Source organism: Cariama cristata, unplaced genomic scaffold (assembly GCF_000690535.1).
Source record: "Cariama cristata isolate BGI_N322 unplaced genomic scaffold, ASM69053v1 scaffold3982, whole genome shotgun sequence".
Lineage (NCBI taxonomy): Eukaryota > Metazoa > Chordata > Aves > Cariamiformes > Cariamidae > Cariama > Cariama cristata.
Genome location: NW_009601959.1, coordinates 76,678 through 99,049, shown reverse-complemented (window position 1 = coordinate 99,049; position 22,372 = coordinate 76,678). Strand labels below are relative to the sequence as shown.

General features: G+C 34.1%; 1 protein-coding gene across 1 annotated transcript in view; it reads right to left on the bottom strand.

Moving 5' to 3' along the window:
* The window catches only part of LOC104169657 (regulating synaptic membrane exocytosis protein 2), a gene marked incomplete at its 3' end in the record, with an annotated part of 130,956 nt that overhangs the window by 53,028 nt on the left and 55,556 nt on the right, over positions 1–22,372 (bottom strand). The window contains exons 13-14 of the mRNA XM_009710635.1: positions 18,120–18,236; positions 7,434–7,499 (exon numbers count right to left, since the gene is read on the bottom strand). Of these exons, the coding sequence (XP_009708937.1) occupies positions 7,434–7,499; positions 18,120–18,236 (183 nt within the window). The remainder of the gene's footprint in view (positions 1–7,433; positions 7,500–18,119; positions 18,237–22,372) is intronic.

Genomic DNA, 22,372 nt, shown 5'->3' with positions numbered 1-22,372 from the left:
CTGGGAAGAACTGAAGATTGTAAGGTACACAGAACTTTGCATGGGTTATGCATCAATCACACAGGAAGATAGGTTAGACAGAACTGGGATTATTTGTGAAAGTAAAAAGTATTAAGTCTCAAAGACACATTCCCCAACACTGTGAATGTAGGCAGGTATTATCAGTCAAAAAGCCCTTTTTCATTAAAGCAGCCCTGAACAGTGAGAACATGTTTTAAAAATAGTTCAAACATAATTAATGTTCTTTTTCTACTTGTAGCTGAACAAAACAGCTTAATCTTGGAAAAAAGACTAGCATATAAATGCACCTTAGTCCTGAGTTAAGAAAGACAGACATGAAGAAAAATATACTTATTAAGAATAACTTTGGTACATAAATGAATACTTTTTATAAAGACTGGAAATAAATTTTAGCTATATCTGTAACACTACACTCTTTACTTACCCATATTTTTCAGCTGAACCATTGACTACATGATCTGCCCATGAACTTGCACCATTGTACCACCTTTACAATGCAGTTAAAATAAAGAAATGTTATAAATAAACATATGTATTATTAATAACACACTAATTCATATGACATGACCACTTCTCAATAAAATGGGAAGCTTTCCAAATGTTTCCAAATAATTTTTGTACATTTCCTGTTTTCTCTCAGGTATGAAGAAAACCATATCTTTTTTAATTAAAACCCAAGCAAATTATATTTGATTTTTGCTAATATAATTCTTAATATATTTGACCTTTATTCTTTTCAGCAGTTTAGTCACAAATTTCAGTTCCATAAAGACTATGGATCCCTTATCTTTTCTTACACAAAAGTCTTCATATTTTCAATAGCTATTGAGTTTGTGGAAAAATTAAAAAGTAATTGTGGAGCTATAACATTAACAAAAATAACATTCTATGCAGCAATAGTTTAAAATACTGCTATTAACTTCAAATATCTAACTTCTTCAAATTTATTATTTTTTCTGTTTGATAGGGTGGTTAATTCTTACAGTTATTTAAGAAGTAGAAGAAAACTCACTTCATCCAGATCAAACCATGAAAACTAATTAAATTTTATACCTGTATTATTCTTCCAGGTACTGAAAATGGGCTACATAAACATTTGCAGCATCATTTCAGCAAATCAGTTAAAGACAACACGAAACACATGTACAAACATTTTATCTTAAGTAGAACCATTGAGAAAAGGAACATTAGGACAAAAAAGCAGCTTTAATTTCAGAAAGCAGGGCAGGGGACAAACTGTTTATGTGCCATTACTCCAGAATATTAAGAGTATATACAATTCATCCAACATTTGGTTAAGTGGTTTCAACTGGATCTCTGGAATTCCTTATTTTCAGGATCTTGCTTGGATAAAACCTTTGAAATGCAATAGTCCCATTGTTCAATGATTTCCACATGACAGTGAGTGAGAAGCAAAGCAGGGATCTTCAGAAAAGATTGTGACACCACCGTATTATCAACCTGGACATAAATCTTCCTTTGTCTGTACTAGCCAAAGTCTGCAGGATGAACTTTTAATGGTTTGAGTACACTTATCCAAGTGTTTTCATTGATCTGTTCCTGGGAATCACAGCAGTGTTTTTTGCATGACTCCATTTTTTTCCAAACTTCTCAGATTTCAGAATGTGAGGTTTTGCAATATGTTTACAAACGAAATAATCCCACACCTCCTGGTCATTACATTGAGGGAAGAAAGTATGGAGTGCAGTATGTGAATGTCACTTAGCTGTTGTTGTCTCTTCTATATCAAATTGGATGGTATGGAGAATGGCTTTTTTTTTTTTTTGCATGGTTTGTAGCCAGATAAATGACTGGATGAAAGTTACTTTAGTTTAATCTAATTTCGTTTTAGATTAGATTTAGAGTTAGTTCAATCTAAATCAGAATACAGCTGGGGAACGACGTATATCTTTACACTCTCCCTGATCATCTATATCCTTAAAACTGAAGCCAATCTCTCCAGTTAGTCCATATTTTAAGTAAGATTCTTCGGTAAAAGTACTTTATTATAGACACCACAAATATATAAGCATGGTTTTAAAATTGCAGTGCACTTCATTTTTTGTTAAATAGGACTGTATTTATTCATAGAAATCGAATAAAAACAAAATTTCTTGCTATTAGATAGAAAATAATTGTTGCTTTACCTGCTCCATACTGTAGACAAAAATCAGACACTGACTTAAAAATGGACAGAGAAATATAGAAGATTTAATTGTACAAAGGGAGAGGAACATCAACTCACTTCTTTCTTCAGATTTCCTTCTTTTTGGACTTTGACTAGCTCTTAAAACATGAAATGCTGTTATCAAATATTATTTCCAGAGACACTCCAAAAGTTTTCAGATTACATGTCAGATTTTAGTTATATTATGTTCACTGTGTTACACTATATGCATATCAAAATTTAGGAAGAACAATAGTACTTTTGGTCCTAGCACAGCTAGCACCCAAAATCAATTTGAGGGCATTCAGTTAGTCCTTTTTTAAGTCAATATGGGCAGTAACATATCAAAAGCTGGGGACCTTCTTAAATGACCCAGGTTGTTAAAAGAATGAAAATGAGGATTCTAAATTGTCCTAGAATCACTCCTAGAGATTGAAAAGGTTAGCCATTAGAAATATGCTGCAGTTAAGTGGGGAAAAAACCTTCAAGTTGTACCTATCTCCTCTGTACTATTCAGTTTTCCTCCCACATCTAATGAATAAAAAAAATTTTAAGTTAAGAATTATGCTTTAAAAAAAATGTAAAATCAAGTTAATGCAGGGCTAAAAGTAAATGAGGTACTTAAAACTATGATGATTAGTTGTTCTATATTTAGAGAAATACTGCATAAAGTGCACTGTAAATTTAAATATCATTAGTATAGGCCAATTAAAAATTTTAGACTACACTTCAAAAAAAATGTATTACTCAACTTTATCTATTTTTACTATATAAATTAAAATACCTTTCAGGAGTATAGGTTGTGTCGTCATAATATGAATTAGGCACTCTTCTCTCCTGCCTAGTCCTCCTGAATATGGAATAAACAGCACAGATATTTCAGACATTTTAAAGGGTGCTTCTTTCATTATCTTTTCCCTCACTGTATTATTAAGATAGTGATGAACATAGAGCACATTTATCTACAGCTCAGCAGTATATTCTGAACATATATTTTCATATATAAGTAATTTTAAACTTCTACTTGCAAATTATATTCAGAAATAATTAACAACGTATTAAGAACAGTTGATGAATGCACACATATTTCATAGGAGTGAAAAGTTACACCAATAGTAAACCAGTACTTGAGCAACTAAGAAATTTCACCAAAAATAGGATATGGATGTTAGAAAATTTGACTGGTAAAATGAAAGTCAGAAACAAAATAGAAGCAAAATTTTGTTTCTTGAGTGAAGCAACAGAAATTCTGCCTGAAATAAACCTCCCGTCCTGCACAAAATGTACACAAACTAGCTTTTATTGACTTCCAAACACTAACCTGAAAGGCTGAGTGAAAAAAATTAAAACAGCACACTGTGTGGTGTTCTCAGTGACCAAGCTGAGTTCTGAGATAGGTAAGTTGAGAAAGAATTTCATACAGTGAGGTTTTCAGGAGATTTTTATTTGGGAGGAACTGCTAATATTTTAATTTTAAAAACAATTGGGATAAAAATCTTGAGAACATTACTCTGTCATTGAGATCATGTGTATGTCAGCCAATTTAAAATGGGTGACTGTCAAATTATGAACTAGCCTGTATAACTCTATAGGATTGTGAATTGGGGGATATAAATAAAAGAATCAGTAAGGCTCTACATGTCCAGCCATGATGTCATGTATGTTCGATTTCAGTAGCTGCAGCAGTGTGAACTGATATCACATAGTGCTACCATGCTGACTATCCCATTAAAGAGTGGAGGAAAACTTGAGTGGGGTACTGAGCAGCAAGGTGCTCTTGAGAAAGCCTTGGGTCCAAAGGGCACTGAAGTCACTGAAGGTGCACATGTGCTTATTGTCTTAGGCATATGCTGGAGTAAGTACCTTGTCAATGCGCCTCTGTTTCTTTTGGGAGGGAAACAGTTTGACTTCTTCAAAAGCGGGGAACTATCACGAAGACAAAATGATGAGTGCCATAGCCTAAGAATGAACTCAGGAATTAAGGTTTTTGATAAAGTAAATGTATCCTAGAACTAATGAACTAAAGACTGTCAAATCTGATAAACAGTAACTGAAACAAACTTCAGCAGAGAAAAGCTGAAAGAGGACCAAGTAGTCACTCTGTAGGGCAAAAAAGAAAAAAAACTGCTAGAGACCATTAACTCATGGGCTGTCTGTGAACGACTACAAAACAAGCAATGAAAGGAGCCATGAATAACAAAGAAGGTAAGTAATTTTGACTGATGTATACATATGACATATTTGCCTGCAGGACACCCACACTGGTGGATGCACAGTGACGTAAGATACAAAACTCTCTGTCTCAGATAAGAGACTCTTCCCTGAATGTTGGACTGTGCAGAGCAATGTTGGCTATTTTGATGAACACTGGAAACTGGAAAGTTATTTCACATGCTTAATAAAGTGAAAGACAGGAAAAGAGGCGGTTGTTTGATATCGACATGATATTGATTAAGCAGATGGAACTAAGACAGGACTAACACCTTGACCTACAAAAATAATGTAATTTAAAGTAAGCATTAAACGGGTAAAAAGTGTAAAGATAAATGGGGAAATATTGTTTAAAAAGTAATTTTTCATATATTTCCAGTAAATAAAATAAGGAAGAGGAAATTACTTAGTGTTTTTCAATGGATAAGGAGGAACTAGATAAAGATTATGGTTTAAACAGTCCTTAAATACCTAGCAAACTGCTGTCAGAACATGGAAAGACAAAAAGGATGAAAAACTAGGAAAAATGATAGTGGCTATGATAGTGGCTATGAGGTCACTACTATTCGGACTAGTGCATATCTGGTAAGATGACTCAAGTAACTTGAACAGTAATGTTACCCACAGGCAGCCTGGATTCAAGAGGACCAGAGAATCCAGGATCAGTTCCTAGGCCCAAGGAATCTCAAGATACTGTTCTAACAGTGAGCTAGAGATATTCCACTTCGTGTCAGATTTTCCTTTCTGACCCTAGGAAGAATTAGCTTTAATAGCCTTCTCTTCAATAAAGCCCTGGAAAAGATTTACTCCATCTTGCTGTTTAAATCCCAGCTTTTTCATTTTTAAGAAGTACTGTCACTTTTTCCCTTTATTTTCATTGCTTTTACTTGTTTTTGAGAAATTAATTTCTGTAGAAACAAAGATTAAGATTTGCAAGTCAAGATCCTCAAACTAAGACAATTTGATAATAGCTCCAACTTTCAGCAATATCTGAAGTCACAGATACAAACAGCAATCTGAAACAGGTTCAGACAGACTAATGCAAATGTGAGTATGTAACTAAGGCAAAAAACAGTATATAAAAACGAACTATTGAAATAGCATACGTATGAGCACATTTCATCACATATTTTCCAAAAAAAACCCCAAACTCCCTCTCCTTATTAAAGTTTCTACATGCAGACTGAACTACTTACATACTTGCTTTATATTTGATTTCATGTAAAACAGCATCATTTCAAAACAAATGTTTAACTGAATTGTAAAGGTTATAATGTCTACTATACTTCAGCTTTGGAGAATTTTTAAAAAGTAGGAATACTTCTATGTTACTATAAAAGTTTCAGATTCTGCTTTGTTTCTGTATCCAAAAGTAGTTTTACCCTTACTAAAATATGGTTATATATGATCTGAATCCAGAGCAAGCCTTAACGAACTTCTCAGACAAACTCACATCCAGAGGGAAGCCATGAAGTTACTATATCAAGAGTTCTATAGTTCTTGCTATGGAAAATTTTACATTGCCCCTCTTGTAAAGCAATAGCCATATCAAACCGTTATATCTGCTATTTAAGATCTGAAGGCAACACTTCCTTTTCATTGGCTCACAGTTTATCAGATTAATATCCTTATTTCTACTCACACACAACCATGTAGACTTCTTCCTGTTTTGCAATATTTCTGAAAACATCATAATCACAGTACTACATCAGCATGTCTTGTTACATCTCTTAAAAGCCACTGAATTTCAAGTATAATTATTCCATAGAAATTATTATGGGCTCAACTTCTCTCACCCATATATTTCATATATATAAATAGGAACTCTGATGTTCTCTAATCACACACAGGTATTGTCAATGTATACAAGTACTCATAAATTACAGAATAAGCAGTATACAAATATCTACAACATAAGCCTTTACTTTTCACTCTACTTTTCAGTTAAGTAAAGCATGAGATTTCAGAATGACCCTATTCATGTGTACTTTGCAGTAGATAGGCTTTTGCTCATTATTTCAAAGAGAAGAAGTACTGTAAGCACTTTGAAAAATTCCAGCAAAAATAAGGGCTATACAAAGACACTTACTTATAATATCCATGTAATCTAATTCATGAAACTGACTTCTATAAAGCTATTCAACTTCTCTTGGGATTTACCCATAGTCCTGAGTAGTCAGTTTTAGATGCATATGTACTCAGAGAGTATTAAAAAACATCTTCACCGTATGTGTTTATCACTTAAAACATAGATCACATTCTCAGTTTGGAAACTAAACAGTACTGTCAAAGTATAAGTGGCAGAGTTAATGATATGCTCTACATCAATTATACCTCTCAAGATCATAGTAAGCACCCTCAGAATAGGTACGGCACATCTTACGGGAGCGAAGTAATCTGATTGCATCTTCACAAAATAGAGGATACATTGTGTGATCCTGGCTGCCAAAACATAAAGGGTGAACACAATGAAAAGCAACACAAAGATGAAATGAGGACAAAACAACACGAAAAGCAAGCAATGTCAGCAACAGAACAAAACACTGCAACAAAACTCAGCTGGAACTTTGGTGAATTTTGCAAAATTACTTTGAAAAATTCAGGTATATTGGCCTGCAGCTGAGACTATGAGAAAGGTATCACACTCCAGTTTTACTTATTGTAATCTTTAACACAGCCATACATGTATGACATTCCGTATATGGAAATCACAGTATTAGTAGGTATTTGCATTTGTTGATTTAAATAATTATTGACTTCTTAAAAGACATCAGAATGATGTAAATATAGCATCATCTTCATGGACCACCAATTATAGACTATTGGCAGTGAAAAAACATTTAAAAAGTGAAACATATGATGAATTACTCAGTGTTATATTAAGTACTATATTAAGAAAGATAATGCTGATATTAACTTCACATTTCTAAATTTTCTACCACTATACACAGACTAATAAAAACAGAAGCGGACATGTACGTACGTAGAAGTACATGTATTATCCACACAGAGTCACACAGAGGAAAACATATACCTGGCATCTCTGTAATGGTGTTCTGTGGACTGGGTGTACCGGGAACGAGGTAAAGTAACATAATGACTGAGTAGGTGGCAGAAAGAAAAATACAAGTATGAGACAATAAGATGGAGAAGGACTGATACACATCACACAACAGAAGACATAAAAATCTGAGAATACAGGAGCTGCAAAAGTATTGTATAGAACGTTGAAATTATTAACAAAATTAGAAATCTGATATATGTTTCTAAAGATAAAATTATCGATATGGTTCACACATTCAGTCTGAGGAGCCAGTGGGACACCATGAATCAAGGGGATAGCTAAAATTTGGGATTTTCCACATTATTTCAGTTAGGAGGAAAAAACATATAAATCTCTGTCTCAAAGCAATCTCAAGAAGTCAGATTGCCTGTTCCCTTGCTTGAAGGCAGTGATAACTTCAGTATAATATCTTTGGCAGAGGTTTATCTGGTCTGTCTGATAGGCTGCCATCATTGGGAAATCTGTCCCCACACAGCTAGCTCCAGAGCTTTCCCATTTCTGAGTGTAAGTTTTCCTAATATTTATCCTATTGTGATAAAAGGTGAATTTAGATAAAAGCCTTGTTATTATTTAAATAATTAACAAAGAGATCTAGCATCTGTAACAGAATATGCCAAAAAACAAACGCATGCATGTCAAAATAATAAAACCAAAGTATTTCTATTTTGTTTGTATTTTGAAAACATGTCAAAATTTATATATTTTAAATATATTTGTCACAGCACTAAATATTTTCCATTTATCAAAAACAGAAGAATGTTATTTCTCTTTTACTATAAGTATATGCACACAGTCCTGAAAAAAATGGTTTTGGAAGTAGTTTTTTTCTTCCAATTTACAAGGAGTTATTAGAAAGCAAAGGAGTCCCTGGTCTACAGCTCCTCTGAAGTTGGGGTATTTCAAAGGAATGTCTAATCACAAAAGTCCACATTTGAAGTGTAAAGTGATTTCTCAAGAAACACAGAAAACCTCATGTTTATCCTCCACTTTTATTTCTCATATCTTAATTTGCTTATAATTAATGATTTTCTAGTAATCAAACACATTGTTACAGGTAGCTATATTACCTACACTTATTATCTTTGCCTCTTTTGCATGTGGATAAAATGTATCATCAGCCACATGTAAATATTCCTTATAAGCATATTAAGTTAATTATACATACTACAAGAGATCTTTGTGCTCACCTCTTGTCAAATAAATGCAAAAGCATAGTCACCACTATGAAAAGCTTCTAACTTAGGTACCTGACTATGCAATTTATATTTTGCAGTTTGTCACAAGAATGAGAAGCCATACACAATTCAGCACAGCCCAGTTTGACATGGTTGCTGCAAATTTGAAGATGAGATCCTTAGAAGGACTAAAAATTACAAAAATAATCAGAGAGCTACACTGCAGGCTGCAAAAAGTATAAGGGTTCTTAAACTAATGCACAGGCCTGCGTACCACAAGCAGTCTACCCATAAGAGCCTGGCAGTAAACATGCTGCCAAGAAGTATTAAAAAATAATTCCATCATGTTAAAATTTGCTTTAGAATATATGCACACCCACAGGAAGAACAATCAAATAAAAAAGTAGGAGTCTATCCACAGCAGCTATGATATGTGTGATGACGGCAAACAACTGCATACCAGCTTATTCTCAATGTGGTGGCATTCCCAGGCTATATCCACATGAATACACCCTTAAATGATTTAGATGCAGCCCTGGAATTAACAACTCAAAACTCTTGCAAATGTCACATTAGTACTAATAAGCAATTAAGTGCTTCCAGCTGGTAGGTGACATTTTATTGTTAACAATTCGCTTTCACTTCCCCTTTTATCTCTCTAGTGAATTGTTGACAAATTTTCCTGATAGTCTTTCAAAAGTATAAGACATCAATGTAATATATTCAACCACTTTTTAAAGAGCAAAGCTTTAAAGAAAACGAGGACTTCAAGCAGAACATGTGTTGCAGAACATGAATGGGAATGCAATTGCTATTTGCAAGCAGCTTAACTTACTGTTCATAAGAAGGAATACCTCAGACTGTTCCCTTCACTTACTTGTATGTGAATGAAACACCATCAGTTCATGTTCTGCTTAGGATTTGAGTCCTAACTACTTTTCAAATCCCCACTAAACTATTTTAAGTGTCCAACCTCTGGTATCAAGTTTTGTCCTAGAAACTCAGAGCTCTAGTGATCTTACCAAGTTCTGAGACTTTTGCTTGTAAATGTACAGCAGGCAGTTCAACCTTTTTCTTTTTTTTTTTTTTTTTATTATTTTTACCCAGGAATTCCGAATCAGAGAAAGCTGGTGTTTAGATACACCACTTACACAGTTTGATATGTAATAACTTTTAAGAAGTTTGAAATATGCTTCCTCATCACCCAGGACTCTGCTCATCTATACAGAGAAGTGAGGTAAGCTTTAGCTTGTACTTGACCTGATCCTCTGGCATTACATTATTCATACTTTTCCCTATTCTTTAAAGCCCATGTTATCCATGCCATCTAACTTATAATAGAGAATGACTAACTATAAAATGCTCTTAGAAGTGCAACATAAAAAATGAGAAGATTATGTCTGAATTCATTAAGAAGAAAAATCAGTTCTGTACATGAATTAATGCAGTAACTTACTAGAGTACAAGGCATTCATCATAAATCAAGAATATAGAACATAATATGCGTTTTCATAGTATCTCTAACCGTATAACAATAATAATTATAGAGATATTATTCATGTAAGGATGTGTCTGTCTGTAAATGTTTTCTGTTGAAGTACAGTAATATTTTCCATAAAATATGCATGGCTAGTAAAAAAGAAAGGAAAGGTGCATGCCATATCTGTATGGAAGAGAGAATGACTGACATCACAAAGGTCAAAATATGATAGTATGCATATTTGAAGGCAACATATTTTTCTATGCTTTATGTATTTCAACATGCAGAGCAAAAGGCTTAAATGCCATCTATCTTCTGAGCATCCAGTCAATACTCCACTATTTGTTTCTTTATTATCATTACTTCATATCTTTAGCTTAAAATAAATTTTTTATGTTTTTATAAGTATGTTAACAACATAACACCAAAAATGCCTATGACTATGACATACTTAATTCTTACTGTCCAAAACTGAAATATACACAACTTTCCTTTGGGTAATAGCCAGACTAAAACACTTAAAATCATAATGTAAATAAATCATAATGTAAAAAAGAAAAGATTTTGCATTGCCTAAGTGCAAAAGAACTCCAGAAATGTTCCAGGTCTGCATCTAAAATAAACATGCCTTTTGAGCTGTTCATGAAAATCATGATTGCATATGCACATGTAGATTGGAATGCTCGGAAGACCATGGAGACATGGACAAGGTTTAGATATAGCAGATATTTAAAAAGACAAAAGAACTCCAAGATATTTTTTCTTGACAACCTTCATTTAGACTTCTAGCCTTTTACCACACATTCCTTACTTGCTACATTATCGTAGTTGATGGCAGAAGTATATCAAATGATGGTATAGCAAAATGAAAATATTAGTCTGCATCCTCACAGATTTCTGAAACACTACGTATTTCGTTACAGATAGCATAGAAAGTTTGCAGCAGCAATTCATTTCACTTATATTGAAATAATGAAGTTAGTCTGATAAGGCAGTGCTATAGGTTTTGCAGTATGATCACTAATGTGTACACACACACACACACACATATATCCCCTCACACAGTCCTGCATCAGGTGAAAACAGATTTCCACTATTCTGACAGGAAGTTTCCAGTCATACAGGCAAACATGATAACTTCCCTTTCTTAAAGTGAACAGAAAGCGTTGACTTAAAATTTTCTGGTATCGCTTACCTATTTGTCCATTTCCTTACACCTTCATAAAAAACTCCATCAACCATGACGGTAATCATGACAGAGATCAGTGATTCAGTGACCAATTAAATTGCCTAATTGGAAGTACTTAGTACCCAGGAACAGGCTTGGCATACCAGAACAGTCTCAAAAGCACACTTGAAACCACACACACACATACACAGTGGCCCCTTGAACCATCCATGGCACGCCTTTCTGTTCTGACTGTGCAAGGGGTTTAACCTGGTCTTTACTCCTTGGGATATTTTACTCAATAGTAAAGACGAGGCCTTAGAAAATAATCTATTCCTTTCAATTTTCATTCTCTGTGACCAGGTCCCATAATTTGATTAACAATCAAGCTTCCCTATTACAGTGGGAAGTTGACTCCCAAGTGTTTCTGTGGAAAGGATGAAGTACTGGAATACTATTACATCCTGACAATCTTGTGCTTATTGGAATACCCACAAATAATTATGAATGTAAAACAAGACTTTCTGTTCCACTGTTAGAGCCTGCATGAATCAAACTTAGTTGAAACAAGAAACTTCTATCATCCTATTACTGTTTGTCTATTCTGATAGCTTTTTCCAGTGTATTATCTGATTGTAATTTAAGTAATACACTGTATCATTGCCAATGCTACTATCTGCCATTTTTAATAACACTTTTTTACACTTTTTCAATTGAAATGGCAAATTAAATGTATGACAATTATGAAATTATTAAGATTGCTAAAAAATAAATATAATTTTTTACTGGTATGAATTTGCCTTTAGCCAAATAACCCCAAACTTTACACGTTACAATTTTCTAGCAATGTGAAAAAAGGGGAATTAGCTTAATCAGACTGCAGGGTAAGAAACAGGTGGTTCTTTGGGTTGATTATTTGGAAATTTAGGGGGAAAAGAGCCATTGAAACTGGTAGAAGGGAAAAGAGAGAGAGGTGGCATATGAAATTTAGGATAAGTACTGTGGGAAGGAATGAAGTGAAAAACTGGGCCTGGGATCAAGTTAGGACGGCAAGATTGAGCACAGAATTGCTCAAGGGAAGAGGAGGCTGGAACTAATAAAATGATGTCGCTTCAAGGAAAAGATGTGCTATACTTCCTATTAGCAGCTTACTCATTCCAACGATGGTAAGCAACTACTACAACTAGTTACTTTTTCCAAACAATTCAGGCCAGTGATATGGTTCTAAAAGTTTAGATTCTCATCTGAACAAAGCAGGAGTTAATGTGCTCTATGGTAGAATGTTTTCCATGTTGTTCCATAAACACCTGGGAAATTACACCTAAAAACTACATAAATAAACTGTGAAGTCAAGCCCTCAACCTTTAGAAAATGGCAAATGCCATTCAAGAATAAAACATTGGTTATATAATTTCTCCTGGTGTATTTCATAGAAAAGATTAACAGAATAGTTTTATTTAATAGTTTAGCTTTTTTAAAGGAGAGAACTAATTTTCTTTACTTATAAATATCAAGAGTTTTTCCACCAATAATGATATAGATGCTTTTTGTCACATCAGTTGTATAGAAATTCCTGTTTATCTCCTGGGATAGATGAAATCCTAGAAATATTGCAACTGACAGTTAAGACTTTAGCTGTGAAACAATAGCAATTGTCAGCAGAGAATTTGTGAACTGACACATATTCAAGCAAGATGACTTTCAACAAGAAAATTGGTATCACATTATCACAGTGCTTCCCATAATGTATTTTAAGTCCTTGCTCCAAAGGGCATAATGCTGAAGTCTTTTATCTGAATTATATTATTTTTAACATGGGCATTTTGCATGTGCATTTTATTCTGAGGAATGTATCTACGACTTTTTATTGTTGTTTGTTTTTTAATTCGGCTCAAAGGTTCTGAACCATGAGTCCTTACAGATGGAGCTACATTTGCAACACTGCACTTCTCTTGTCACCTTTCTACTCCATTGCGCTGTTGGAGGTTACCATCTTTCAGCAGACACGTGGAGGCACCAGGTGGGTGGTGCAGATAATTGTGCAATTTAACAGTGATTTCACTGCAAAGTAATGTGCCCACTGTAAATAACAGCAGCTAAGGAGAAAACTCTCCTTTCTGCCATCCTTACTACAAAGCTAAAACATGGTGGTGTGCTCGGATTGCAATTCCTTCAGCAGTTAAATCCATCAGGGCTCATGAGTGAGAGATCTGGGAGAGGAAATTGTATTTGGCAACATTATAACTAACTGAAAACAGAATCTGTTAATGGAACGTGTAGGACAGTCTTAGTTATAGGAATCCCTACTGGTACAATCTCTAGTATGTTTTTTACTTGCATTTGTAGGCATAGATATACAAAATAATTAGGAAGTGCAATATACTATTAATGCATCTGGTAAAATTTTGAAAGGAGAAAAAGAACTTAAAGAAACGTTGTAATTATTGAGATTTAAGTTGATGCATACATTTTATAACATAGCTATAAGCAAATTTTCAGCAGCAAATTTATTTCACATTACCGGGTATTTGAAGAAGCACAGAAACAATGACATTGCGTACCTGCATATGGGTATGTACCCATATGACACACACAACCAAAAATTGAAAATATTATCCCAGGATTTCCACATAAAGCATCAGGTACCCTTTATAATAGCTATGTATCTGTAATATAGACTTAACTGATTGTACCGTAAAATATTAACTAAATAATAAACAACTACTTAATTACATATTATTCAGCTGTGTATTTAATAAAGAATATGAAAAAAAATTATCTGTTAAGTTTTGTGTTTTTTACTATGGTGCAATGTCTCAGAAAAGTCTTTTCCTAGTTTGACCTAATCTGGCACCTAGCTATTAAAAATGTTGGATTAGGAGCCTGGTACTTATAGATAAAGCAAGTGCCATTGTAAGATGGCTTTTAGAAATGCAGAATTTATATTGGTCTTGGCCACATTTAATTTGGTGTTAAATAAAGGAAGCAGCTAATTAAATGGCATCTTATCTAACATGCAGCAGACTCATGGTAGTGAATTATTTTGGTCTTCTCTGGTTTGATTATAGTAACCAGAATTTTTGGCATGTATTTCGGCATTTACTTTAAGACATGTTTAAAAAAAAAAACTTCTTTCAACACATGAAACAAACAAAATGTTCAACAGAAAGTCTGTATTTAAACGTGCTAACGAAATAATGTCTCAGTAACAGTGGTGTGATAGTCATGCTAGTCCCAGGATATCAAGATATAATCTTTGAAGTGATTTAAAGATAACGAAGAATATTTCTTTAAATAATCATGGCTATGACTACCCCATTACTTTAACATAGCAGATAATAACTTTCGTTCTTTAAAATGGAAACTGTGCAATAGTCCTGATGAAGGGATAATGGACAAAATTTAACTTGCCTTTTTCTCTCTTGTTTTCTTGTAAGTGCCTAGTAGAAAAACATTTATACTTTAGGAGTTTTCTGATACGTTTCCATGGCAAGACTATTTGAGTTAGGCATTCTCTGAATGCGCTGGCCTATTATATCTATGTTAAATTCACCATTAGCAATTTCATGCCTCAGGGAGGGCACATCCAGGATAAAGAATATAGTTAGATTAATAGTTGCTAAACAGTATCTAAGCTGGTTAGAGCTGTGGGCCTGAGTATAATTTCCTTTCACTGTCCTGGAGTTTGTTGTTAACTGCTGATATGTCTTTCAGAAAGTAATACACAGATACAGTTTCGGCTGATGTCTTGTTTTTGGAACTATGCTAAAATTCTCACATTGTTCTTCTAACTCACCTAATTATGTTGATAGCTTAAATATAAATATCTGAGGTAAAATCTGGCTGTTTCCAACATTTTCTCTATAGTTTGATTAGTTTCAGTTTCTAAAGTGAGGTAAAAATCTGGTTTAGAGAGTTTATTAAAACATGTCAAAGTTTACAAGGTTATCCCATTACAGATAAAAGATCTGATCTTAGGGAACTTGGGGCTGTGTTAGGTCATAAGCATTCATATTTCTTTCCATTACAAATTTAGGCTATTTCACAAAACAATGTGGGTATTTGCAAAAAAACTCCTTGCATTTTGACAAAAATTAATTAGTACATCTATGTTAAATATATAGGTAACAAATTAACTTGATTTCTCACTTTGAGTTACCCGTATACACAGTACAATTCTGACATTTCTGATAATACACAACAGATACAAATTTTAACTGTAACATTACCCTGCCAACAAAAATCAGTATATGATTTGACAGCAACATTTGACATATTTAAAAGCTTGGTGTTTGAAATTAAAATAATCTCAAATTAAACTAAAAAATTTATGTCTTTTAGCTTTTTTTTTTTAAAAAAATTATTTTCACTTCTAACCATGCATCCAGTTTTGAAGGAATGTTTACATTGTCATTGGACTTGAGGCCATTAGACATTTTTGTATGTGGTTTCAACTAACTCCTTCGTGACATATACCTTAGAGAACTTTATGTTGAATTATCTAGAAAAGGAAAGAAAGAATTTTCTTACTTATATCCTCAGTCATATTTTAACTTAGGAACTGATCATGTCTACAAGAAGATACTTTTTCAAAGTCCCTCTTTTGCAAACATCTCCAAGTGATAAATGGGCCATGGAAACAACAAACCATCAGAGCTGTGGGAAAGCAAAGTGTGATGGTTTTGGTTTTTTTTTTCCCCAAAGGTAAGTGTGGAACAAAACAAGGATGACAAGTAGAGAGAGTATAAACCTATGCAAAGGCTCAGTTTTTCCACTTCTCCAAACTGCCTGCAGTTCCAGCAGTTTTCAGAATCGATACCATTAAAGAGTTACTTTAGGGATTTGTGTACACACCGTTATTTTTTATTAAGTAACACAGACAGTATCACAAATACTCACTAACGCAATCTGAAGTCTAATAATATTTCCATTCATAAAGCCACTGTCAAACTAACAATGAATATAAAACTTGATAAATGTTTGGGAATAGTCTTTCTATTTTCTTGGGTGTTGCCTAAAACCAATATACTTCAGAGACTGTATATTGCAATAGAGGCAATAACTAGGCATAACTAGGCAACAGTCTGATTACACAGGCGACGACTAACCATGTACAAAAAGGAGAACTTCTCTGTGTTTTTTGGAAAATATAGATGACATATAAACCTGTGTTCAGAGATTCAGAGCACATCTAACAAGCAAATGCCTATTCATCTAGAATGGTCATGTGAAAAATCAATAATCTCATCACCAACACTTCCTGACATTGTTTTTCTGACTTATTCTGAAAAACCAATTCTTTTTCTCTAAGCCAAGCCAGTCCAGTAGGGGTTATTAATTGATATGATGGGGAAAGATTGTGGTGCTGTACTTCAAGTCACCTTTCACTGCTACGCGTTTATCTGGGAGGCAGCAAGCAAACTCACACAGTGAACAAGCCCAGGAGCTTTCCATAAGGCATATACAGGCTCTAAGGGTAGGTTTATATCCTATTTCAAGGATGATTGGCCTAAAAATTAAAATAATATTATCCCAAAAGCATTCTGTTCTTTTCTTTTAAGGAAACAGCTCAGAATCCATAAGTTATTGACTTCTGTATGAAAATCAGGTAGCCTCATGAGCCAACTAAATGGAATTCTTCTTTTCTGTAACTTAAATAGAAAAGTTTAATAGTTTAATGTAAAAAAGAGGTTCACCTATGATCTATTATACTTGTAATGAATAGTTTATATTCTGGATGATAAATACTTCACTGCTTTTCAATATCTCAATTTTTTTTGCCCATTTGACTTTTTTTGGCCAAATTCAATTACAAATCACTTGAATAAATATACCTTTTTTTTTATCTTTTTGGTACACTTTTTTCTAACTTACCTAATTAGGAACAATTAATTATAACATTTTTTTCTGAGAAATTTTGTCTTACATTAAGACCTTTTCTGTTCAATATTGCTCAGAAAAAGCCACTGATTTCTTAAATTCTTTGTAATACAGTTAGCAACGCCAATTATGTGCTTTGATGTCACTTGAGGAATAACCTGTAACAACCATCTGTAAAAGTATTAACTTCCAATACTAGTCATTTAGCACCCAATAAGATTACAAAATATATGTATTACTCCTTGCTATATGCAACTATGAAATAGGACAATATCTAGCAATCATGCCTCTCTGATAAGTTGCTAGAGCTCTGCTAACTCTTTGGGAAGTTCCATTAGGCAAAACGTTAGTCATGGTAAGATGTACCTCTAAATACAAAGACCCCGACTTAATTCTAAAACATGTTGCCATAAGCTTTCCCACTGTTCCGCCATAAAAATGGCTTATAAAGTTGAGAAAAGACAAGCATAGTGCTAGAATAGATTTTCATTATGTCTGTGGATTGCACTGTATCCAATGGGAACATTACATTAATAGTGAGCTGAAATTATGCATTTTTATGCCTCTTTGTTCAGCAGCAGAAATGACTAAATCTACTGTTAGATTTTTTTAAATATATTCAGCACTTAAAGAACTTATTAATATAGCACATAAAAATATTTTTATAAAAAAGGACAACTAAGCTATTCGTCTCTTACATTGCACAATTTCTCACAGATTTTTCAGATTCCCTCTTGGCAAAGCTACACTAACTTGACAGCTTTGTCAGCCTTATGTGCACTGTATATTTTTTAATGTATCTCATGGAACCAGTGGATAAATGAGTAGGGAAATGCTTATCTGTGGGATTAGGTAAGTAATTTTGCTATTCACTTTAGTGAGCTACGATGCTGAAGTAATTCACATTGATAAGTGTAGGCTACAGCTGTTTCTAATTCCAGTCAGATATTTACCTCTCTCTGTCCGAGGAGTAGTGGTCATCTATAACACGGTGTCTATCCATTCGGTTCAGGGTATTGTAATGAGCAGGAGTAGATCGAATCCCTCGTGGTCCCTGATCCACATTCCGACTAAAGATAAAAGACATCAGATTCTGAGTTCTGAGTGCGCCTGGACCACATTCCCTCACTGGTTTGTACAGACAATTATTAGCAAACATGGCAGCAGTGAGATGTGTTAGTCAACTTGTCTTTTTTATACTTTTACTCTCACATAATTTTAAATCTCATGGTAAAGAAAAATTTATCCTACAGAAAAAGGTGCTAAGTCCATGCTAGGGATAGGGTTTTTTTCTTTTGTTTCAAAGTTTGTTTATTCTGGAAATTGAGAGGATAATTTTTTTTTTTTTAATTAACAAGGTTAATTTTAGACAAAATTTCATTAGTCTTTCCAGACTAGTACTTTCAAGGAAAATTTCCTTTCTATCTGAAAGATCCACTGTAAAGAATTTTCCATGAGCTCTTGAGTTTCACTATACTATAAAGACATCGACTGTAGTGAGACACAATGAGGACTTCTGGCTGTTATGGTAGAGTGCAGCCTGATGAAAACATTGTCATCTGAATTAAACAACAGATGCTAGTTTTGCCCCGGAAAGTTTATTCTGTAATCTCACTAGCATAGAATCTGAAAAAGAACTGCTTAATTAGGTGTTAAGTGGTACCCATCGTGCAAGCTTCGTTAAAGAGCACCTATCACCTTTACAGTTTTGTACTATTTGAGACCAAAGCTTTGCCCATTGATTGCTTTAGTCAGTTTAACCATTAAGACCTACTGATACACGCTAACTTCACTTTTTCTGGTCAGTAAAACAAATCCACAAGAATAGGAAGATAGAAAGACAACAGTTAATTGTCATAATTATTGGACAATTAAAACATAACTGTTTTATATAGATTTGAGAATAACAGTTTGCATGCTTCCCTCCACACCAATTCAAATTTTAGACCAATAAATTCTTCTGCCCCCTGCCCTTTCCTGCAGTCTTCTCTAATGTGGGCCTCTTTTTTTTTTCTTTTTCACTTTTATACCATTCAGTTCCTGTGTCCTTCCTTGTCACTTTGTCTGCCTTTTTGGTACCTGTCATCCTTATCCTTTGTCATTTGCCAGTCCCTGAGTAGTGTTAACCTGTATGTGTATCCTTCAACTGCTGCTGCCATGCTGTTGTCTACTTTTGCATATAAGTGCTATGAAGATGTTGCATTACACGTAAACTTTTGCCTTCAGCTCTACTTCATTTCTCATAAAGAATTTCTCCACTCTGGCTTTCATGAAGTCAAATATAAAGTTTACTCTGGCTAGTAAACTTTATATTTGCTATTTTAAAAGTGAGTATAATTCTTCTACCTTCTACTCTACAACTCTTTCCTGCAACAACTTCTCTGTGCGTGTTTTAACTCCCTTATTTATGCCAAAATGATAGAAAATCCAGTACAGCCTTCACCCTGCCATTGGACCCTGTCATGTACATTTGTACTCTAAAATGGACATAGGCAGGGCTCCTCTGCTGTTCTTTGTTAATATTTTTACTTTTCTCAACAACAAATTTTCACTTCTACTTTCTGAACTCTAGTTTCTGTATGACCCTTTTCCTCAAGGTCTCTCTTTTCATTCAAGCTTCAAAAAAAAACTTTGTTTTTTTTCCTGTCTAAGATATTATGATCTTATTTTACTCTTCTTTTGATTTAAATAGTTAAGCTTTCTCAAGCTGTCATTTTTTTGCAAAACTTCCCAAAGATATAACCTTTGCTGTCTGCCCACACAATCAAAACTCCTGCCTAAACTCTGACTATAAACCTTAGTCCTGAAAACTCAGTACCATCCTGTCTGCTCAAATCACTTTCAATAAGATTGCATTATCAGCTTATTGTTCTAAATAAATAATTTCTTCTTTAAATTTCTGTATTATATCAGATTCTGACTTCATGCTGCTTTTTAACATCCTACACAACTGTATTTCTCCTACTTCAAAGTGTTACTACTATTTCAGTTCTGTTTCACTCTGCTAAGGATGTCTTTGTCAGCCAGATTTACTGTTTAACAGAAAATGACACACTTTCTCCAATTAAACTTGTTCTATAAGAAAAGTCGCTTTCACACCATAAGTCTTCACTCCTTTGGAACTTTCTTGCAGTTGACAGAACATGTATGAAGCAACCAGATTAACAGGTGAAAAGGTGTAATTGCAGGTGGTGATGGTAGAGAATAGCGAGCATCCTACTAGATTTACCACACTGATTCAGCCTACCCACTTTCTATAGTCACCTTCATATTGCTTTTTCAAATGCACAGTCTTAGGAAAAGCTAAACATGATGTTGTTCAGTGCCTGACACAGTCTAAACTCCATTTTGATCTACAGAGAGAATAACAATCCATTAAATACATTAGCTGAAAACATTATAAGAGCAGTAACAATTTCTTGTCAGCTACTACGCAAAGTGGTTTTAGCGGCCTTTATTAACAAAATCCGGTAGAAGGACTGAGGGCTGCAAAATGGCTTCTAAGATATAACAGCAGCTTGCACTTCTATGGCCCAAGAGGTCCTGCCTGCAGAGGCATCAATCAGTAATTGGGAGATCTCTGGGCGTGCAGCATGCTTACTGCAGTTAGAACATGCCTATAGCTGCACAGGTACAACAAACTCAACTAAATATAGTGCATATGTGACTAAAAATCCTTATAGCTTTGATGAGTATACCTGGATTTTCATTAGAATTAAAAAAGATATTTCTGTAATCCAAGGATTATGCTTCTTTTCTACAAACTCTCGAGTTCTGGCAAGTCAGTTCTCTGGGCTCAACAAGTCTTCAAAGAAATGATTTGGTGTCTGGGCAGGGAAATATTACAAAAATAATGTGTTTGATTGTGACACTGTAGGAAACAGCTGAAACATTTTTCTCCATATATTCAAAACTATATTAAAAAATTTAGCTTTTGGAAAGTCAGGAAGCAAGAAACCTTTCATACATGTGTAAGAAATGCAAAACTACAAGAAAATGAAAAGAAGTTTTTTCATTGGTGGTAGACAAGTGCTGCTTACTAGCTTGGGTAAAAGTTCTGCCCAAAATGCACACAGCATGCATGCACACACAAAAACACACACACACACAAAGAGATCTTGCTCACACCTATGTCTATATCCAAGACAAATAATCCCAGGAGATTTAGCATAGGCAACTACTTAGACTGCAACCAGTACAGCAGAAATCAGAATAGGCCCCTCTGTGTCTACGGTTTATGTTTCAATCAAAGTCAGGCTGTATTTACATACGGTTTTAGATTTCAAGTAGAAACTTACAGTTTCTGCCTGTTAGCTGTCTGTGATGATATGGGATAATTTGGGATCCTAATACCTCACTAATGCAAAAGGATATCATTTAGTCTGTATCTGTTAGAGGAAATGGTAAGTAATTACATAAGTAAGAGAATATGAAGTCAAGAGACTTAAGCTAACAAAAAGAACAAAGGAAACAGAAAGGAAAACAGAATACGAGAGAATCAGAATGGCTGCAGAAGAAGAGGACAGACACATGTACCTGACAGGAAATAGCGGATACCACTTCTTCAGTATTAAATGGGAATTGTGAACATTATGGGCAAAGAAAACAACTTCCCCTTTTATTCCAGCTGAATTACACCAGCTGGAAACCTACCCACGCATAGTGACAGAAATGCTGGAAAACAGGCTTCATTCCCCATTACATCTATCCTTCTGCTTTCTCTTAAGAAAGCTTATCCATAGAGGAAAATTCTTAATTATGGCTTAAACAGTGTATTCAATCTAGTAGTAATTATTCAAAATTGCTAGCTTTTGGAATAATCTTTGTTTCACAAGATAAATAGTTATCAGAGGCCTTCTAAGATCAGGAGTTGACATTTTTCAGTATAAAATTGTATGCGTGCCAATTTATTTTTGATGCGTTAAAAGTTTGAAAAAAAAAACAGTAGAAAGAAAACTACTATGGCCAGGAAGTACGGCTCTCCCAGAACCTTAATTCTACACAGACAAAAAGGTTGAAAACAGCCATTGACAAATGAACACTAAGAAAACGTCAAAGCACCACATGTCATAAAACATGGTACCTTCTAAATAGCTCTTGAAAACAAAATCTGGTTAAATATTTTTCTGTCCTTACATTGGAATCTACTGATTTTTGATGAAATATAAGACAAAATTAGGTGAATTTTTGAACATCAGTATAATAT